Below are 21,150 nucleotides of genomic sequence, written 5' to 3' on the forward strand. Positions count from 1 at the left end.
ATTTTGTAATGTTACATGGATATCCTGGAATATTCACTCTTTTTACCTAATTGAGGAAAGATTTCAGAATTCTTAGGTTTTTTATTTTTGATATTCATCAAGAGATCCCATGTGTTGGGAGTTTATGTGCGTGTATGCCCGATGCTAGCCTTGAGAGAGAGGGATACTTGGCTGCTGGTGATGTAGATTACTGTATTCTCAGTGTGGATTCAAAGACTTGTTAGTCCATAAGAGCATATTTTCTGTGTTGCTTCTGCTTGTGATGAAATTCTAATCGACCAATGTGAAATTCCATTGCCTGTGTAGATTGTGAAATCATTGCCATGCCCCTTTAAATGTTTGCAGTTTATATTCTAATTTCCTTATCCATTTATCTGGTTTTCCTGTGATTGCTACTTTATTCAACTCAACTTGAAGACTAGTATTTGACTTCAGCATGATACTTTCAGACAGAGTGATATAATTATTTTTCTTTAGCAACCTCAAAGTAAAGAATCATCTAATGAGTCCTATCTTGTCATAGGTTGCTTGTTCCATGATATATTGCTCTGTAGTTACAAGATAAGGAGCGATTCATTTAAAACCAAGGTGCATAGAAATTCCTTCTTTTGAAGATTAATGAATCTCTGAAATTATCTGCCCCCTGAGGGTGGTAGAGGCCAGATCATTAGAAATATTTAAGTTGGAGGTAGGTAAATACTGCATTTGAAAGACCAAGGAATTGAGGGCTAAGGGGAACTGGGACAGAAGAGAAGTTGAGACAGCACAGATTAGTCATGATTATATTGAATGGTGGGGCAGGTTTGAGGGGCTGAGTGGTCTACTCCTGCTCTTATTTCTTCTGGTTCAGGGAACTGCATTCTACATAGAACATATAGAACAGTGCAGCACAGGAGCAGGCCCCACGGCGCACAATGTTGTGCTGAACTAATTAAACTAGTAATTAACTGCCTAACTAAACTATTCCCTTCTGTCCACACAATGTTCATTTCCCTCCATTCTCTGCACATTCATATGCCTATCTAAGAGCTTTGCTGGATGACGCAGAAGGGAAGGGGGGAGAAGAGGAGAGCGGTAGTGATAGGGGATTCCATAGTAAGGCGGGAAGACGGGAGATTCTGTGGACGTGAAAGAGACTCCTGGATGGTACGTTGCCTCCCAGTCTATATTAGGGAAGTTGAAGTCACCCCCAACAACAATCCTATTGTTTTTGCTGCTTTCCTAATCTGCCTGCATATCTGTTCCTCAATGTCCTGGCGGCTGTTGGGTGGCCTGGAGTATAATCCCATCAAAGTGATTGCACCTTTCTTGTTTTTGAGTTCTACCCATATAGACTCAGTGGAAGAGCCTTCCATTGTGTCCCCTCTGAGTGCAGCTATGATATTGTCCCTGATTAATAGTGCAACTCTTCCACACCCCCTTTTATCTCCCTCTCCAACTTTTCTAAAACATTGAAACCCTGGAACATTAAGCATCCAGTCCTGTCCCTCTCTCAACCAAGTCTCTGTAATGGCCACAACATCATTGTTCCATACTCTAAGTTCATTACTCTTACCCTCAGTACTCTCAGCATTAAAATAAACACACCTAACCCATCTGTCTCATCGTGCCTATTACCTTGCTCTTGCCTGTTCTTCCTTACAGACTTGCTGCTCATGACATCTAATTTCCTCTCAATCCCTCCACTTTCTGAGCTGGTGTTCTGGTTCCCGTCCCCCTGCCAAACTAGTTTAAACCCTCCAAGTCATACTTGCCCTTCAAGATATTTTTGCCAATTTGATGACTATCAAAGGCCCTCATGACTTTTGTGTCACTTTTGCTGCAGTTCCTTTAGTTTCTTGATAAACAATACTTAGTACTGAATTTAGTTTGCCTCACCTGGAAGGGCAGTACAGCACCTCCTCCAACCTCGTCTACTGCATTAGGTGCTCCTGATGTGGCCTCCTCTACATCGGTGAGAACAAGCACAGACTGTGCGAACATTTTGCAGAGCACCCATACTCACTCCAGAGTGGCCATCTCGAGCTCCCAGTTCCATACTACTTCAGCTCCCCTTCCCATTCCCACACCAACCTGTCCATCCTCAGCTTTCTCCACTGCCAGCATGAGGTCCAACACAAGCTGGAGGAACACCTCATATTCTGCCTGGGTCGTCTGCAGCCCAGTGGCATGAATATTGAGTTTTCCAATTTTAAGTAATCCTGTTTTTCCCCATCCCCAGCCCCCCCACCCCACCGCCTTCTGATCCTCTCTGGTCCTCTCATTTTTGTCCCCTTTCTCCTGCCCAGCTTCACCCATTCCCCTCCCCCTCCCCCTCATGGATCCATTCACCCACTATACACACACAGTTCACCCACAGGCTACCCCCCCCACCCCCAAATCTGGTTCCAGTTCCAACTGTCGTCCACCTCTCCCCTAATGTTCCCATTCTCACCTCCTTTACTTATCCGAATCCAGCTCTGGTAGCGCTTTGTGTTCCTGCTTATCTCCCTCCAGCAGCCGTCTCCCACCTTCACCCTCCCTTCCTCCCACCTCACTCCCTCTGTGTTTACTCCTTTCCCCCTCTCTCTCTGTCTGCTGCCTCCTATCATTCATTTGCCATGGTGTCCCAACACCCACCCCACTCACCTCCCCTACCTGGCACCACCTGCCTGTCATCTTACACCCCTCCTCAGTCCACCAATCACCTCACACTCCCTTCTCACCCCTCCCCTTCTCCTCTCCATACCAGCCATCTCCCCTCTCCACTCTCAGTCCTGATGCAGGGTTTCAATCCAAAACATCGACAATTCCTTTCCTCCCACAGATGTTGCTTGACCAGCAGATTGTTTGTTGCTCTGAATTCAGTTTAGCTGTTGTTTGCAGGGGTGCTTAGAACATGTTACCAGTTTTATTTTGTCTATTTTTATCTCATTCTCATCCATACTGATTCAGAGTGGGCACTCTGAAATGTCTGGTCCAAGCTGTTTCCTCACCAATGTTCTTTAGTCATCCTTTTATCATTGGAACTCCCTATCATATTAAGGATTTGCTGTCCTTTTCAAACATTATGTATTCAAGTACATTTACTTTTCAACCTCGGGCAGCATACACCGATGTGTTCATTATGGCTGTTAGATGAAACTCATTTATCTACCCTGTGCACCCAAATGTTGTGACTATAAATGTAATTTGAAATACTAATCCATTTTCCCTGATCTGTTCTTGTACATTGATGCACTATTACTGCTAAGCCTGCTGTCCCCATTACCAAATTACCCCTTTGTGCAATAAAACTCCAATAATTTGCCATCTGACCATTGAGAAATCCCATTTGTTTGGCATCTAGCTCACCAGGCGATGATTGCAATTTCCACTCCACATATGTCCCAACTCCACGTATGTCCACTAGACAGGACCCCAGTTCCTGTGGCCATGCTCCCTTTAGGTTTGCCAGATTCACTGAAATGGTACTGTGTAACATATTTTAAAAAACGCTAATTAAAAGTGCGTTGGAGTATTAATAAAATAACATCTGATTGATCGGAAAGATGTAGAGGAATACGGGCCTCCTGCAGTCAAATGGGATTGGAGTAGAAAGGCATCATGGTTAGCAGGGACATGGTGCGCTGTAAAGGCCATTTCTCAGCTGTATGATTCCATGATTTTTGCAGATTTTTCCCAATGGTGCCTTAAATTCCTTCAGAAAGCCCACATCAGTTTTTGTTTTATAGTTGCTTAGTGACTGAGACAACAGAAAAACATTATTTGCTGAGTATATCTTCTTTACACTTCAAATTCTGATTTGGGACTTGAACTGCATTTTAAGTGGCCATATAAACCTTTATTTTTGATCTCATATTTTTAAACTTTCATATGCTACCCTGTGGAAGGATTGTTCAATTTTGGGCCCTTGTTGGACATATTACCTTGTACAGTAGGGCCAGAATCAATGTAAATTTGGGTTTTAATCAGCTTAGGTTTGATTGAGTTTATGTACATTCAGGGGTATTCAATTTAGTAAATAGCATCCGTAAATTATGGCAAAACTGCATTTGTATTAAGCACCTAGTTTGGGATATATTTTTTATTAATGCGTTTATCTCTTTAAAAGATCTGAAGTTTGCCTCCAACCATGGAGAAGATGTATTTTTCTTTGTACTGAATCTATCGAATGTTTTGAGGTAGACTAAGGATACATTTCAAGCAAGTATGGTAGATAGTGCTGCTGTTGTGATTGAAAAATGTAGCAGACTTTTACGCTATTTATTGGTATTGGTTTATTATTGTCACTTGTATCGAGGTACAGTGAAAAACTTGTCTTGCATAAGTATTTCACATCAGTAATGTTATGTTACTAATGTGTTGTATTTGGATAGTGTTCAACAGGAAAAAAATTTTCACGTTATAAATCTTGTACAGGCATATCAAAATGTTGATGCATTTTCTGCTTGAGGTGCATTACTTTCCAATGTGATGTTGCCTCAAAAGTCCAGAGCCATTAAAAGGACACACATGTTTTGTGGTAGTACTGAGTTTAAATCAATTATTATACCAACATAAAGCAGTAAGAAAAATAATTATTTAGTACCAAGCAGAAAAGGCTTCAGACCTTTTAAAAGGTTACATCATCAAGTTCTATTACTGAGGAGACTGATGATTAGAACAGCATGAGTGTAACATAATTGGCTAACTGTATATTAAAATGTTTTGCTGAGATGCCTGGTCCATTGGTCACAGAAGAATGAGCCAGCTCCATTCTGCCACAGAGGCCAATAATGAGGAGTGCTCAGAGCTGCACAAAGTGTGAGAATGTATTGTTGCTTTTTCTCTTTGCAGCTTGCGCCCAAATTGTTTGGGGAGGGGTGGGAGTTGGTGGGTTTCCAGCATTAGGATTGGAATTTGAACTTGAAGAACAGTTGCAGTTTGAGTAACGTCTGCCCTCAATGTGGTAGAATGACACTGCAGAACACCTTGTGATTTGATAACTACCTGATGTTCAAAACGGGAATATCCAAAGCAATGTCTGGGGATTTCTCTATCGGTTTAATAATTCACTCTGAAAACTGAGTAGAATTTCTGAATAAGAGTGACACTTTTTTACTTATTCCTTTTTAAGGTAAACCAAAAGAAGAGAAAAAAGATAGTTTTGGGGAAAAACTGGCAACACAGATTATTAAAAATCTGCAAATCAAAATAACAAGCATTCATATGAGATATGAAGATGCTGTAAGTAGATATACAGTATACATTTGCTTAGAAGTTTATCTGTATTTAGGAATTTTATGAGTTTGTGCTTTTAGGCACTGAGAGTACATATTGTGGGTTGGTGGACTGTTTCATTATGACTTAAAGGCCCAGACAATTACTGGGAAAGGAAAGGTTATTGATTTTGATTTGTAACTGTTCTTTATTTTTCAGATTACAGATGCCTCAAGACCCATGTCTGTTGGTATTACATTGGGGGAACTAAGTTTACAGGTAATTCCAAATAGCCAAATCTCTGTGGTTTGGTTCATGTAAGAAGCAGAATCTGACTGTGAAGTGATTTAATTATGATTATAATAAACTGTCTGTCTGTGTGTGTGTCATCCCTATTTCTCCTAACATTACTGTAGCCATGGCAAATCTGTTCTTCACTCATCCTCCACATAGTAGTTCGAATTGTCTCCATTGGCTGAGGGACAAAATGCATCTGAGTGGAAGTATTTCTTCCCATGCATTTTTTGTGATTTTAGCAAGTTTAGTAGCAGCAGAAAGTAAACCATTTCTTGGTAAAATTATGGGCTGCTGAATGCTTCAAATAATGTTTACATATGGATAAAAATGATAGACCTTCAATTTGTAAAATATTATTGAATAGGCGTAGTTAGAATAGGTAGATGTGGATATTGTTTAACGTTTGATTAGATGGATAAGCTGTAGAATGAAAACTGAGTGGCAGGCCATGTCCAAGAAATTCAGAATGGAGAGGACTGTTATCATAAAATGCTATTAGTTGGGGAGGCACAGAAAGAAAATGGAATATATCTGAGATGCGATAAAGGCACTGCAAATCATATTTTGCATTGCATGAAAAGTACATATAGCACAGAAACAGGCCCTTTGGGTCTGAGCTCCCCACCACCACAAGCCATTTCCCCCTCCTTGGCTAAACTTGCAAGTTCCTGTTGCACATTTGTGAAGATGAGTCGGCGAATTTTCTCTCATTTGCTGGCCCATATTTATCACTTGTTAACAACTGTCCCCACAGATTGTTCAGTCATTATCACCTTGGCATTTGTGGGAGCGTGCAGGACCAAAATTGTCTGTCATGTTCTTGCATTGCAACTGGGACTACAATTCAAGTTCAATTTGGAACGTTACCAAGTTTTAAAGGATGCAATGCCTTTTAAAATAGTGCCTTGAGGTCTTTCGCATCTCCCTGAGAAGGAATATGTAACCTTGATTTAATGTCTTATTTGAAAGTTGGGTCATGGCCGTGTTTAATCGTGATTGCCTTTATTTGCAGTTCTCCTCATGCTATGCGCAAAACTTCCATCTCCTTAGATATTGTGTGTTGGCATATGACAAGTAAAATTAATTCAAAATTTTAGCTCTTACTCCAGACTTTATCTCATGGTAAACAGCCATGAAATGGAAAGTCAGCCTCTGTACTGGGGCCATCCATTATTGAAGTTTATACCTCTGAATACTTGAATGTGATTCTGAAACTACAAAAGAAATCTGGTCCTCGTGTGACCATTTAATAAATGGAAGGCTTTCACAGAGGCAGTTCTGTGAAAAGAAAACGAGCTGCTGGTGGGTCAGGCAGCATCTGTGGAGGGAAATGGACTGTCAGTGTTTCAGATCACAACCCTTCATCCTCCCTCCACAGATGCTGCCTGATCCGATGAGTTCTTCCAGCAGCTCAATTTTTGCTCCAGATTCCAGCAGTTGCAATTTCCTGTGTCTACAGTTCTGTAAATGCAAAATAAAACTGAAAAACAATCGTTCTGTATTGTTGGTCAGGATAAACTGTATAACAAATGTTTTAACCCATTCTTATTTTGATTACTGGTTGGTAATAATTCTGTTGGACTTGATGCCCCACCCCTTAATGCTCTGGAGGTGCCTTGTATCATTAACCTTTACAATGCTGATGTGCCCACTTTGGAGATGGGTAAAGAATTCCAAGATACAGTTGGTGACAGTAAACATGAAACATTATTTGTTTAATTTAGAGTGGTGTTTCACTTGGAAAGAATAGTAAGATATCGTATATTGAGTACAAGTGCCAGGAAACTGTTGGGTTGGTTTTGTGTTGAATTCAAATGCAAAATATCAGAGAAGAGAACTGAATCTTACCTTGATCCTGTCCAGCTCTTTTTCATGCAGTTGGAATAGTTGATGGAAACTGAGCTGCTGGCAAGGTTCTTTGCTTTCATTATACAATATAACTCCATTGGTCCAGTGTCTGACCATTCAGAAATCCCAGGCAATGTTTGCCATGCCACTTCTGACTCACTGGAGCCCAGTCCTCACACTATCTTTAAACTTATGGCATTCATTGGGAAATTTATTATAATAAAATGTAACATCTTAAAAAGAGAGTTAGTGTTTTAATATACAGAATATCCAGTAGTCTGGAAAATCTGCTAGTCTGGCACTGCACATTGGACTATCGGACTTCACCTCTATTTCTAAACCAAACATTTGGTAATCTTTGGGGAATCCCATAGCTGAAAGCAGGTGAGAAGGACTAGGTGCCTTTGCAACTCAGCAGATGACATAGCAGTGCTCCCTTGCCTTCCCTCCCCTCTGCCTAATCTCTTGCATGTTTCTCATGTGCTTTGGCCATGTGAAGCACATATTATGTTTCAGAGGCTTGCAGCATATCCACCAAGTGCTTGTAGCCATCGCTCAAAATTAGAATGGTTTGTGGAACAGGTTAAAATAAAGCTAGGTGGAGTTGGCTAGTGCAAGTGCATTCATCTAGATGAGTTGTTTTAATCTGTTATATTTGTAATGTGAACTTTGTAGATGCACAGACTTTGATGGCCAGGGATTGTATTGTGGTTTGGTATTTCAGGGTTTAGTTTGGCATTCTGGTTTAATTTCAAATAGCTTGAAGAATATACTTCATAAAAGTGTTGAGAAGATTCAATTGTTCTTTCATGATATTTAAACTTGAAGTTTGATCTGTAGTTACTAATTTGAATTATTGTTTTACATTTAATTATTCATATTAAATTGTTAATATTTAATAATTGTTAATTGTAAGATTTTTGCTTCTGGGTGTTTTGAGGTCAAGGTGAGGTCACCTTGACCTCAAAACACCACCCCAACCCAAATGCAGCTGGGTTGGGGTGGTGTTTTGAGGTCAAGGTGATGACCACCCAGGAAACAGCATTATGGCACAGAAGTGTTGGAACCTGATATGACACTGACATGAAATGAAATGAAATGTTGTGGCACTCCCTGAAGAAGGACGTGTCTTCAATTCAGATAATCAAATGAGACTAATGCACCACAAGTTTAATGTCTGAATAAAAATGAAAGTACACAATTTGGATGAATGTACCAATTTTGTTCAAACACGTCTTGCTTTCTTTCTCATTTGTTAGGATCTGGATTCAGAATCAGCAAAATACTTAAATTGCGTTTATGTTGGATTTCATGTTACCATGAATCGTTAATGTTGTAACACTCCAAGAAGATTTCAGTTGGTGATTTATTCTGATTTACCAACTGTTGACTCTCCAACAGTCAGCAGTTTTTGATCGACAGAGTTGAAAGAATCTGGTTTCTTCATCAATTTTCTAATGTTCAGTTGTTTTGACTTTAACTATAAAGATATAATGGGAGACAGAATGTACCTGATGTATGTCAGTAACAAAATAAACTATTTCTTTAAATTGTGAGAATCTGAAACTTGGATATGTTGAAACAATCACAAAATTAAATCTTCCTTTCTTGAAATTAGGTAACCTAAAATTAATTGAGGCCAAGCATGATTAGGAAAGTAACTGGAGTAGAAATCTGAACACAGGATGTTGCATAATGCATAACATACATTTGCTTACAAAATAGTGTGAATCAGAATGTTAAAATCAAACAAAAAAGTATTGACAAAGATATAGATTTTGGAAAAACAATATCATCTCACTTATCAACTGCTTATATTTCTAGACAGCAGATGAAAATTGGACACCATGTATACTGAGTGACACTGCAAAAATCATCTACAAGGTATTTGATTGTCTTAAAGCATAAGCCTGATTTACTGTGCTAAACTGACGTTGGGACTCCTGTGGATGAGCACTTGAGACATAATATCTTTTGAAACATGTTTTGAAATTGAAGCTTTCATATTAAAGGAGCGATAGTGTAAGAATATGGAGATGACTACTGCACCAAAAGATGAGTATAGTGAATACTTCAGATTAATAGGATATAATGGAGGTGAGACTCAAAGGATTGCCTTTGGAACTTGTGCATTATATGGTTAAAAATAATTATGATGTGTTACATTGATGCCCACTGATGATGCAAATTAAGGGTCCATGGAACTGTCCAGATGACTGGATGGTGGGAATTAATTGGGATGGTGGTCCAATAGATATTAGATGTGATTAAGTCCAAAAAGGCATGAAAATAAGTACATATTAATGGTAAAATTCTAACCCATATAGAGCTGGCGTGCAGGGATGTAGTTTTGCTTTTTAAATAAAATGGGACCTGCAGGTGGAAAAATTATAAAAATGCAAATGAGATTTTTGTTTGTATACTGAATTTGTACAAGAGATTCTTTTAGTCACAAGATCACAAGACAAGGGAGCAGAAGTAGGCCATTTGGCCCATCGAGTCTGCTCCAAAGAAAAGGGGAAAAAAGAAAAGGAAATGAGAAATGAGGGGGGGGGGGCAGAGAAAAGAAAACTATTCTAACCCCGATTTCCAGCCTTATCCCCATATCCCTTGATACCTTGACTAATTAGATATCTATCTGCCTCCTCCTTAAACGCCTCCAATGATCTGGCCTCCACTGCTGTACGTGGCAAGGAATTCCATAAATTCACTACCCTCTGGCTAAAGAAATTTCTCCTCATCTCTGTTTTAAACTTGTACCCTCTAATTCTAAGATTGTGCCTCTAGTCCTGGACTCACCCACCAAGGGAAACAGCTTGGCCACATCTACTCTGTCCAGTCCTTTCAACATTCTAAATGTTTCTATGAGGTCCCCTCTCATTCTTCTGTACTCCAGTGAGTACAGTCCAAGAGACGACAAACGTTCATCATATGTAAGCCCTTTCATTCCGGGAATCATCCTTGTAAATCTCCTCTGAACCCTCTCCAACGTCAGCACGTCCTTCCTAAGATATGGGGCCCAAAACTGTACACAGTATTCCAAATGAGGCCTCACTAGTGCCCCGTAGAGCCTCATCAACACTTCCTTACTTTTATACACTATACCTCTCGAAATGACTGCCAACATAGCATTCACTTTCTTTACCACCGATCCAACCTGGTGGTTAACCTTTAGGGTATCCTGCACGAGTACCCCCAAGTCCCTTTGTACTTCTGTACTTTGAATTTTCTCCCCTTCTAGATAATAATCTGCCCGTTTATTTCTGTTTCCAAAGTGTACAACTGCACATTTCTCAACATTGAATCTCATCTGCCATTTCCTTGCCCATTCTCCTAAACTATCTAGGTCTCTGCAACCTTCCTGTCTCCTCAATACTCTCTACTCCTCCACCTATCTTGGTGTCATCCACAAACTTAGCCACAGAACCATTTACTCCATCATCCAAATCATTAATGTACAAGGTAAAAAGAAGCGGCCCCAACACCGACCCCTGCGGAACACCACTAGTAACCAGTAGCCAACCAGAACCCGATCCTTTTATTCCCACCCTTTGCTTTCTGCTAACCAGCCAATGCTCCACCCATTCTATTATCCTACCTGTAATTCCATGACCTCTCATCTTATTAATCAGTCTCTTGTGCGGCACCTTGTCGAAGGTCTTTTGAAAGTCTAAATACACAACATCTACCGCTGCACCCTTATCCACCCTACCTGAGATTTCTTCAAAAAAACTCCAATAGGTTGGTCAGGCAGGATCTTCCCTTCACGAAACCATGTTGACTTGGACCTATCTTGCCTTGCACCCCTAGGTATTCCATAACCTCATCCTTGAGGATCTATTCCAATAACTTTCCCACCACCGATGTCAGACTAGTAGGTCTGTAATTTCCTTTATGCTGCCTCCCACCTTTCTTATACAGCGGAACTACATTTGCGACCCTCCAGTCCTCCGGAACCATGCCAGAGTCTATCGATTCCTGGAAAATTATCACCAATGCCTCTGCTATCTCTAAAGCCACCTCCTTCAGAACCCGGGGATGCACTCATCCGGTCCGGGAGACTTATCAGTCTTAAGTCCATTTAGTTTTCCTAGCACCTTCTCTCTAGTAATCTCTCCATTCCTTGACACCCCTGACTAACCGGTATATTGCTGATGTCCTCCAAGGGGAAGACCGATGCAAAATACTCATTTAGTTCCTCTGCCATCTCTTTATCCTCCATTATAATCTCTCCCGCACTGTTATCGATCGGTCCTGTATCAACCCGTGTCTCTCTTTTACTCCAGTTTAACAGCTTTCTGTTAAACTCCATTTTAACAGCCTTCTGTTCTTGTTTTTGACTCAGCTCAGAAACACCAATGGGTTATGATCTGTATATACAGTCAATGGTTTCTGAGCAGTGCAAACGTATACACTGAAATGTTGCAAGGCTAAAACATATATTTAAAAGAAACTTAGTATCCTTTCAAATGTTATCTACCAACTTTCTTTCATAATTCATCTTTTGTTTCCTAATGACCTTCTTAGTTTCTTTCTGCAGGTTTTTAAAAGTTTCCCAGTCTTCTGTTTTCCCACTAATTTTTGCTTCCTTGTATGCCCTCCCTTTTGCTTTTATTTTAGCCTTCACCTCTCTCGTTATCCACATTTGTGCCTTTTTTTCCATTCAAAACCTTTTCTCTTGGAATATATCTATCCTGCACTTTCCTTATTTCTTGCAGAAATTCCATCCATTTCTGCTCCGCTGTCCCTCCAGCTAGCTTACTCTTTCAATCAATTTGGGCCAGCTCCTCTCTCATGCCACTGTAATTTCCTTTGTTCCACTGAAATATCGATACACCAGTTATCAGCTTCTCCTTCTTGAATTTGAAACTTAACTCGTTCCTAATGGTTCCTTTACCTTTAGTTCCCTAATCACCTCCGGTTCGCTATACAGCACCCAATCCAAAACAGCCGATTCCCTGGTGGGCTCATCAACAAGTTGCTCCAAAAAGCCATTCCATAGACATACCATAAACTCACTCTCCTGAGACCTACTGCCTTGCTGGATTTCCCAGTCCACCTTCGTGTTAAATTCCCCCATAATTATCTTAACGTTCTCACTCTGACACGCTTTTTCTATTTCTAACTGCAACTTATAGTCCACTTCCTGACTGCTATTAGGGGGCCTATATATAACTGTTACTATTGTCCTTTTACCCTTGCTATTTTTTAGCTCCACCCATAAGGATTCAACCTCTTCTGACCCAATGTCCTTCCTTTCTATTGATTTTATATCATTACTGACCATCATGGCCACACCACCCCCTCTGCCTACCCGCCTATCCTTCCTATACACTGTGTACCCCTGGACATTTAGTTCCCAATCACATCTGTCATAAAGCCATGACTCGGTGATTGCCACAATGTCCAGAGCTGGATTGTTGCATGCTGTTCTTATCACCCACTTTTCAAAAGATTGCTAGAACTAAGGAAAGAGCATTACAAAGTCCCACAAAAATTGTCAAAATAAGAGGTTACAGTTATGGGCTAGCTGTCAGATATCTGACTTTTCTCTCTGGAACAGACATAAAAGGGCTATTTAGTACCAAGTTCAAATTGTTCAAAATGTGAGAGTGCTGATGTAAGATTGTTTCCACCACTGGGTGAATTACTAACAAACATTGGCTCATGATCATCGCTGAAAAACAAACAGGAAGTTTGAGGACATGCTCACAAAGTGTGAGGAACTTGTATCATTCTAAATATCTTCTTGTAAATATAACGATAGGTGAAAAAAATACTACCCTTGGTGGAAATCTGACATAAAAATACAAACACTGGAAACATTCAGCAGATCAGGAACCATCTGTCTAAAGAGAACCAAAGTTAACTTTTCAGGTCAAAGCCCCTTTGTCAGAATATAGATTATTCGGGTAATCTGGGGCTTGCCTTTTTGTGTTTCGGTACTGGATAGTTGGAATTGTGATAATATGTCAATTTGTTCTTTAGATTTTAAATTTAAAGGTTGTTTCCTTTGTGAAATATTTTTTCTCTTCTTCAGCTCGTCCGCTTAGATTGCCTTTGTGCTTACTGGAATGTGAACAGTAGGTTATTTTACCAAGAAGCAAGAGAACAAATCTTGGTATGTTCTGTGTAATTTTATAGTGGAACTATCTGTAAGGTTGTGGAAGGTGGGAAATGATGGGGATGGTGGAAATGAGAAGAATATTGAAAGGTATTCTATAATATCTCTTATAAAAGGCAGTTTGGAGCTCATTAACTTCTTTGCAAAGTTCAGCTACTTTAAATGTACAAGTTGCAGATGACATGGAAATCTGACTACACAAATCCTTCTGTACATCTTTGAAGCATTTTTCAAGTTGGTAATAAGAATAATAAAATGTTTCATGGTATTCATTAATGATTGGATGTAGTATATATTCCATTAGTTTAATCATGGGTACTGCTAGGGTGATTACTGAATGAAATGGAAGAACTATAGCAAGTATATGTAGAGCGATATGATATGGGCTACCAGAAAACTGACATTCCTGACTTCCAGAGAAATTGGATTATGGACAATTCTTAGAAACGGAACCCTTGCATAACCTGGAGACTGCCTGTATTCACAATTTGGCTGTCTTTTCTTGTACCTGCCCAGTGTCTGGGCATCCTTGCTGTTTGTGGTGACCAAAGTTAGGGCAGATTTGATGACACCAGTGCTTGGAAAAAACACACTCTTTTATAGGGTGAAGTCTCTGTCTCACTCACTCACTCACTCACTCACTCACTCTCAGTGGTTGGTGTTTTGTTCAGTTGTGTCCTAGATGAATTCCCCATGGTTATTCTCCTTCTTTACCATGCTGTCTTGTCTTTGCCCAGATATAGTAACCCTCCCTGTCATCCAGCTCAGATTTCTTTGTATTTGTTTTATCTGCTCCATATGATGGCCCCTTTAACCATATTTTTGTTCTGAGAACTGAACCATTCTATGTACCTGATAAAGAATGAATATAAAATGTCAGTCATTTCAATATTTTATTCCTGCATGAGTTGAAGGCTTTTGAGGGGTTGAGAAAGGCCTTGTACAGTAGTTGGTGTTACTCACTACATTTTTCTTTGATTTGTTGTGTGGTGAGAATAACATGCACTTTGTTGATGGATGGAATCTGTATTACAACTCTGAAAGGAACTCTTCAGTCACTAGGAGAAGGCAGTTGTGGAGATCCTTGTGATGACTTCCCATGTGAGGGACAGCCGGGAGACTTCTCTAATTACAACAATCTTCTTTTTTGAAGATTGTTGTGAATTTTGCAGATTACTTGCTTAATTAGATCATTACTTTATGCTAGATATATGTCTCTGCTAAGTTTTAGTTCTTGAGCAGGGATATCATTTGGTTTCGAGGTTGTTTTTCACCTGTTGGGAAGGCAGCCTTAACTTTCGGTGTGCTAGGACACCCTCTGTTAGGTTAGTTTGTAGCAGGTTGGGTGTATGTTGTGGATGAAATTGAGGATGGTTTCCTCAAAGACCAAAGTTTGGGTTAAGGAATTCTTTGAAGTTCTCATTCCAATGGATGCCTCTCAGTCCTTGATGAGCACTTCTCCATTTTTGCTGTCAGTGGGTGCATCCTTGGATCTTTGAGCTGTACATGGACAGCATTGACGAACTCGCATGTTATCTGTGTCAGCTACTTGCTGGAATCCCTTCACTTTTTCAATTCAACTTTTGTTCGTTTGGTCACATGTTTTGTTTTGTTGGACCTTGGGCTTCGTAAACCTGTCGATGTTCTTTCTAATGTCTTGTGAAGGTGTTTGCAGTCCAAGAACAGTATACATATAATAGTGCCTGTATTTCCCAATTTCTTCTCCTGCTAATTATGGTGGATGCTCTGTGGCTCTTGTTGAGAAGGGTCAAGTTAGCCATGAGGCTTTGCAGAATCCAAACCCTTTAGAACTGCAGCATTTGTCTCTGCTGCTTTCACTGCTTGGAGCTTAACTGGTGGACAGTGAAGCCATTGTCAGCTCCTGTCCTGGTATGGATGATGTGAACATACTTGTGGCCCCTCATTGTCCAATGGGTTCCTGTGCCTGGATCAGGTGTTTTGCCATGAAGTCTTGTACTTGTCTCTCTGAATAAACAGGGTGTTGGTTATAACAGAACCACGTTCACTCTGTTAGACCGAGTGTTCCATGCTTCTTCCCTGCCAATTGTACCCTTCCAAAGGTTTGTGTTTTTTCCAATCCTGAAAATGAAATCACCAAGAGTGCTGAAAAGATTTACGAGGATGTTGCCGGGACTTGAGGGACTGAGTTATAGGGAGAGGTTGAGCAGGCTAGGACTATATTCATCGGAGCATAGGAAAATGAAGGATGATCTTTTTGTGGTATATAAAATCATGAGAGATGTGGATGGGGTGAATGCACACAGTAGGGGAATCAAGGACTAGAGGACATAGGTTTAAGGTGAGGGGGGAGAGATTTAATAGGAACCTCAGAGGCAACTTTTTCACCCAGAGGGTGGTCCTCATGTAGAATGAGCTGCCAGAGGAAGTGATTGAGGCAGGTACATTAATAACATTTAAAAGATACTTGGGCAGGTACGTGGATAGGAAAGGTTAAGAGGGATATGGGCCAAATGCTGGCAAAGGGGTCTGGGTCCAGTATTGAAGATAGTTGGCATATCATAACTTGATTTTAATTGATTTAACTTTTTTTGGAAAATATATTGATCATAAGTAGTGAACTCTTGTGTTTTATCACTCTTGATTTTGACAGGTGCATCTGAAAGGGGGAATAGCTTCAAGTTCCCATGAACCCAAAAACTATCACTATAGTAAGTATGATTGAAATTGTTGCTGCCAAATCATTTTATTATCCTTTCACAATAAAAGATACCAAGAGTATAAAAGAACTGTTTTCTTTGAAACTGGACCTTTGTTTATTCTGTGTTGTTTACACTTACAGAGAAAATCCCAGTCTTTAAAATTATTCTGTGAATGTAGGCACCCTTGGAAAGGCCACCAAGCTATCTTCTGAACCGCTGATGTTTCTTTGGAGAAAGTACAAGTGTTTTTAGGAACCAAGTGTCAGAAGCTGATAACTCAGTTTAAGAGAAAGAGATGAGGCAATTTACAGATCATCAGATAAGTCAGTACCAACTGAACAGCCTGAAAGTACAGATAAATCTCAAGAAAAACATTAAATAACTTTTTACTTTAATGCTCATTTATGGGTTACAAATAGGGGGAGAATTAGGATCATGTTATTACTACCTTACATAAATAGAGGGGAATAACAGTATGATGGTAGTAAAGATACTGTTACAACACTTGAAATATGTTTTGACTGTACAAGTTGGGACTGTGTAGTGCAGAGCAGAGATTCTGAGGGATTTATTAGAAATGTTTTGCAATTCACCATATATGTCCTACCCTTATTAGGCTGCCCAAAGTGCATCACCTCATAATTAACAACTAAATTCCATCTCCAGCTGTACCATCTTACCAGCTGATCAATATCATCTTCTGGCAAACTCTGTCCTCCTCACTATCAACAGAACTGGCACTTTTCATGGAATGTGTAATTGCATGAAAATGCTGCTGTGATGCTTTGCTTTCAGTAATGCTGAATATTTAATGTACTTCACCATCCAGTTTTTAGACCAATATCGGCATCTGCCAAACTTTGCATCAATCCTTCTGCTGAAGCTGAATTGAATTCACCCAAAATAAATCTGGACATGGAAGTGCAGAGCATTGACATAGAGATGACTAAGCCTCAGGTGAGATTGTATTCAACATCTTTATCTGTTGATTGATGATTAGAACACCCAGATTTTTATTAAAGAAGATTTACTAGTTTATGCTTAAGTATTGATGAAAGGTAAATTTAAGGTTGGATGCCCAAAATTGTAATTTTTCTGGGTAATTAACAAATCATTTTGTACAAAATGAACCAAACTAAGGGACTGTGATAATACTACTTTAATATAATGATTACAAGTGCTAATATTGAAACTATAAATTTGGATCATTTCTCTATTTATCTAGGATGAGGAATGGATCTACTGAGCTTGCATCATTTTTGACTTTTTTTTTAGTCCCACCACTGCTAAACCCCACTCCCAATGCCATATCCGTTGGGAAGAAAAGAAAGGTCATAGAGTCATGCAGTACAGAAACAGGCCCTTTGGCCCACCACATTCCATGCTGACCTTTTAGCCTATTTACATTGATCCCCTTTGCCCACATTAGGACTGTATCAAAAGGTGGATTATTATTATCTAAGTGGAGAGACTGCAAATCAGTGAGGTTCAGAGGTGATTTGGATGTTCTAGTGCATGAATCGCAACAAGGTGGCAGACAGGTCCAACAAGTAGTTGAAAAGGCAAATTGCCTTTATTGCAAAAGGGTTGGAGTTTAAGAATAAGGAAGTTTGTTTACAGTTGTGCAGTGTGTTAGTGAGGGTAGGAATACTGCGCACAATTTTGGTCCCCTCACCTAACAAAGCAGACAGTAGCATTGGTAGATTCAGACAGTAGATTCACCAGGTTAATTCCTGGGATGAGAGGGTTGTCCTGTCAAGAGAGGCTGGACAGTTTGGGTCTGTATTGCTTGAAGTTATTATGGAGGAATTTAAAATAGGGGGATATGTGGGAGGAAGGGGTTAGATAGACTTAAGCATGGTTTAGAGGTCGGCACAAGATGGTGGGCCGAAGGGCTTGTATTGTGCTGTATTTTTCTATAGTTTTGATGGTTTGGAAGAAGGACGGGTGACCTTAGCTTTGCAAGGTAGTTGTTGAGATGATTTCATTACTGAGCAAGTCATGAACAACGGGATGCAGTTATAATGTATGAGGTTGGTCGTTTAAAACTGAGGGGTGTAGAGATTTACTCTCTCAGAGGTTAGTGGATCTCTGGAATTGTCTGAGTGTGATGGAGGCCAGATCATTAGAAATATTTAAGGTAGAGATGGATAAGTATTTGAAAGGTTGAGAAATTGAGGGTCATGGTGTAGAAGAGTTGAGGTTAGCATAGATCAGCAATGGCAGGTAGGCTTGATGGGCCTGGTGGCCTACTCCTACTCCTACTTTTTGCATTTAGTGTTGTATGCCTTCAAACAATTTATGAGTCTCAGTTTTGGGTGTTCAGTCAAGTCCCTGAGGTTAAATCTGGCAAATAGTATCTCAAACTTGCCATTGCCTGAATCTGTGACTAGAAATTTATTCAATCCTATTTTTCAGGATTGGAGAGTCGGTCTTCCTTGCTTGATCTGAAAATCTGGTCGAAAAGTGCATAGCTTCTGCACTAACCTCATTTCCCATTTTCCTAATGTGTGTCCTCGGGTTTTATCCAACACCATTGTCCTAACCACACCTTGCATATCATTCAAAGCTTTAAGTATCTGGATTGGATTGCTTCTCAGCCTGATTCCAAGTTATGTTGGGAAAAAAAAGGGAGAAATGAAGTTCTGATAATTGATTTTCTGCGTATAACAACATTTAAAAATGTTTTTCATTTTCAATTCTTTTGGTAGCACCATTGCCTTATGAAATTAAGAAAAAAGCTATCCCTTTGCTCAGTCCAATTTCTGGGATTTACCTAGTGCAAGTAACATTGTAAGATTGTTATAAGTTGTCAATTATGCTTCAGATAGAGCACTGTGCTGAGTTTGGGCATCCCACTTTCCTTTGGCTGGTTAACATCTATCGATGTGCCCCTTTTGGCGTAGGAATTGCTAGTTAACATTTTGTAAAGATTTTGATTAGCCATAAAATGTTTGTGAAGTTAGACTTTGCGCATTGGGCTATGTGATCACCTTGAGATGTAACGCTAAAAACAAATGGTAACAGATACAGTGAATTACTTTTAATGGGAGCTTAAAATTAAATACAATTTATTTAACCAGACTCACTTTCAAAAACAAATGCTGATATAGTGCAATTGGCACAGTAGGTGCATCCATTGCTCTGTGAACAAGACCTCAGCTCAAACCAGCGGTTGTAGGATTCTGGGCCTGTAACTTCCTTCATTCCACCTTTGCCCAATGGTTTCTTCTTTGACTGCGGTGTTTTAAATGGTTTAATTATTTCTCTGAGTGCCATTGATGGTGGGTGATCTTATCATACGGTTGTTGTTCAGATGGAGGGAGATGGGTAGGGTGGGAGGAGGCTCAAATGGCACATCGACACTGACCTCGATGTGTTGGGCTAAATAGTCTGCTTTTTTTGATGAAAATGTATTTATTAGTAACACCCTAATCAACATATTTTCAGCAGCTAACCTGGAAAAAATTGTGCAATTCAATTTGAATATTGATTTGTGGTGTTTAGGGTTAAAATGTGGAAATTAAAACTTGTCCTGCAGTTCAGCAATGCATATGAAAATTTGAAGTGATGATTTGTGAACTGACTGTTGTATTTGTTTCCAGTATCTAAGCATTATTGATCTGTTGGAATCTGTGAACTATATGGTCAGAAATGTCCCTTATAGAAAATACAAGCCAAATGTACCTCTTCATACAAATGCCAGTAAATGGTAAGTTATTTGAATTGTGTTGTTTTTCTGAAGCTTCTCTGTTTGTCAGCTTTTAGTTTTTTGCTTGGACTTCGTGTTTCTGCGCCTTTTGACATATTGGTATAGTCTGTCTATGGACTTATAATTCAGTAATACAGTTAATTCTGTGATTTAGTAATGTAGAACAGGTTAAATCTGAATTTGAACCATAGAACAATAGAAAAATACAGCACAATACAGGCCCTTCAGCCCACCATGTTGTGCCGACCTTTAAACCACACCTAAGTCTCTCTAACCCCTTCCTCCCACATATCCCCCTATTTTAAATTCCTCCATATACTTACCTAACAATCTCTTGAACTTGACCAATGCATCTGCCTCCACCACTACCCCAGGCAGTGCATTCCATGCACGAACCACTGTCTGGGTGAAAAACGTTCCCCTGATATCTCCCTTGAACTTCCCACCTTAAAGCCGTGCCCTCTTGTATTGAGCATTGGTGCCCTGGGAAAGAGGTGCTGGCTGTCCACCTCATCCTCCTCCTCTCCAAAGAGTAAAGCCCTAGCTCCCTTAGTCTCTCCTCATAATCCATACTCTCCAATCCAGGCAGCATCCTGGTAAATCTCCTCTGCACCCTTTCCAACGCCTCCACATCCTTCCTATAATGAGGCAACCAGTACTGGACACAGTACTCCAAGTGTGGTCTAACCAGAGTTTATAGAGCTGCATCATTACCTCGCGGCTCCTAAACTCGATCCCATGACTTGTGAAAGCCAACATCCCATAAGCTTTCTTAACTACCTTATCCACCTGTGAGGCAACTTCCAGTGATCTGTGGATATGAACCCCCAGATCCCTCTGATCCTCCACATTGTCCAGTATCCTGCCATTAATCTTGTTCTCCGCCTTGGAGTTTGTCCTTCCAGAGTGTACCACCTCACACTTCTCCGGATTGAACTCCATCTGCCACTTGTCAGCCCAGCTCTGCATCCTATCAATATCCCTCTGCAAGCTCTGACAGCCCTCCACACTATCCACAACACCACCGACCTCTGTGTCGCCTGCAAACTTGCTAACCCACCCTTCACCCCCTCATCCAAGTCATTGATAAGTAGAGGTCCCAGAACCGATCCTTGTGGGACACCACTAGTCACAGCCCTCCAATCTGGATGCACTCCCTCCACCACAACCCTCTGCTTTCTACAGGCAAGCCAATTCTGAATGCACACGGCCAAGCATCCCTGGATCCCATGCCCTCTGACCTTCTGAAGAAGCCTACCATGTGGAACCTTGTCAAACGCCTTACTAAAATCCATGTAGACCACATC

General features: G+C 40.2%; 1 protein-coding gene across 3 annotated transcripts in view; it reads left to right on the forward strand.

The window, feature by feature from the left end:
• vps13c (vacuolar protein sorting 13 homolog C) overlaps window positions 1–21,150 on the forward strand; it is a 283,389-nt gene that overhangs the window by 40,573 nt on the left and 221,666 nt on the right. For all 3 annotated transcript variants that reach the window (XM_052042364.1, XM_052042365.1, XM_052042363.1), the window contains 7 exons: window positions 5,099–5,208; window positions 5,401–5,460; window positions 9,151–9,210; window positions 13,367–13,447; window positions 16,083–16,140; window positions 16,961–17,088; window positions 19,737–19,843. In XM_052042364.1, coding sequence (XP_051898324.1) covers window positions 5,099–5,208; window positions 5,401–5,460; window positions 9,151–9,210; window positions 13,367–13,447; window positions 16,083–16,140; window positions 16,961–17,088; window positions 19,737–19,843 — 604 coding nt within the window. The remainder of the gene's footprint in view (window positions 1–5,098; window positions 5,209–5,400; window positions 5,461–9,150; window positions 9,211–13,366; window positions 13,448–16,082; window positions 16,141–16,960; window positions 17,089–19,736; window positions 19,844–21,150) is intronic.

The sequence above is a fragment of the Pristis pectinata genome, chromosome 32, assembly GCF_009764475.1.
Source record: "Pristis pectinata isolate sPriPec2 chromosome 32, sPriPec2.1.pri, whole genome shotgun sequence".
Classification (NCBI taxonomy): Eukaryota; Metazoa; Chordata; class Chondrichthyes; order Rhinopristiformes; family Pristidae; genus Pristis; species Pristis pectinata.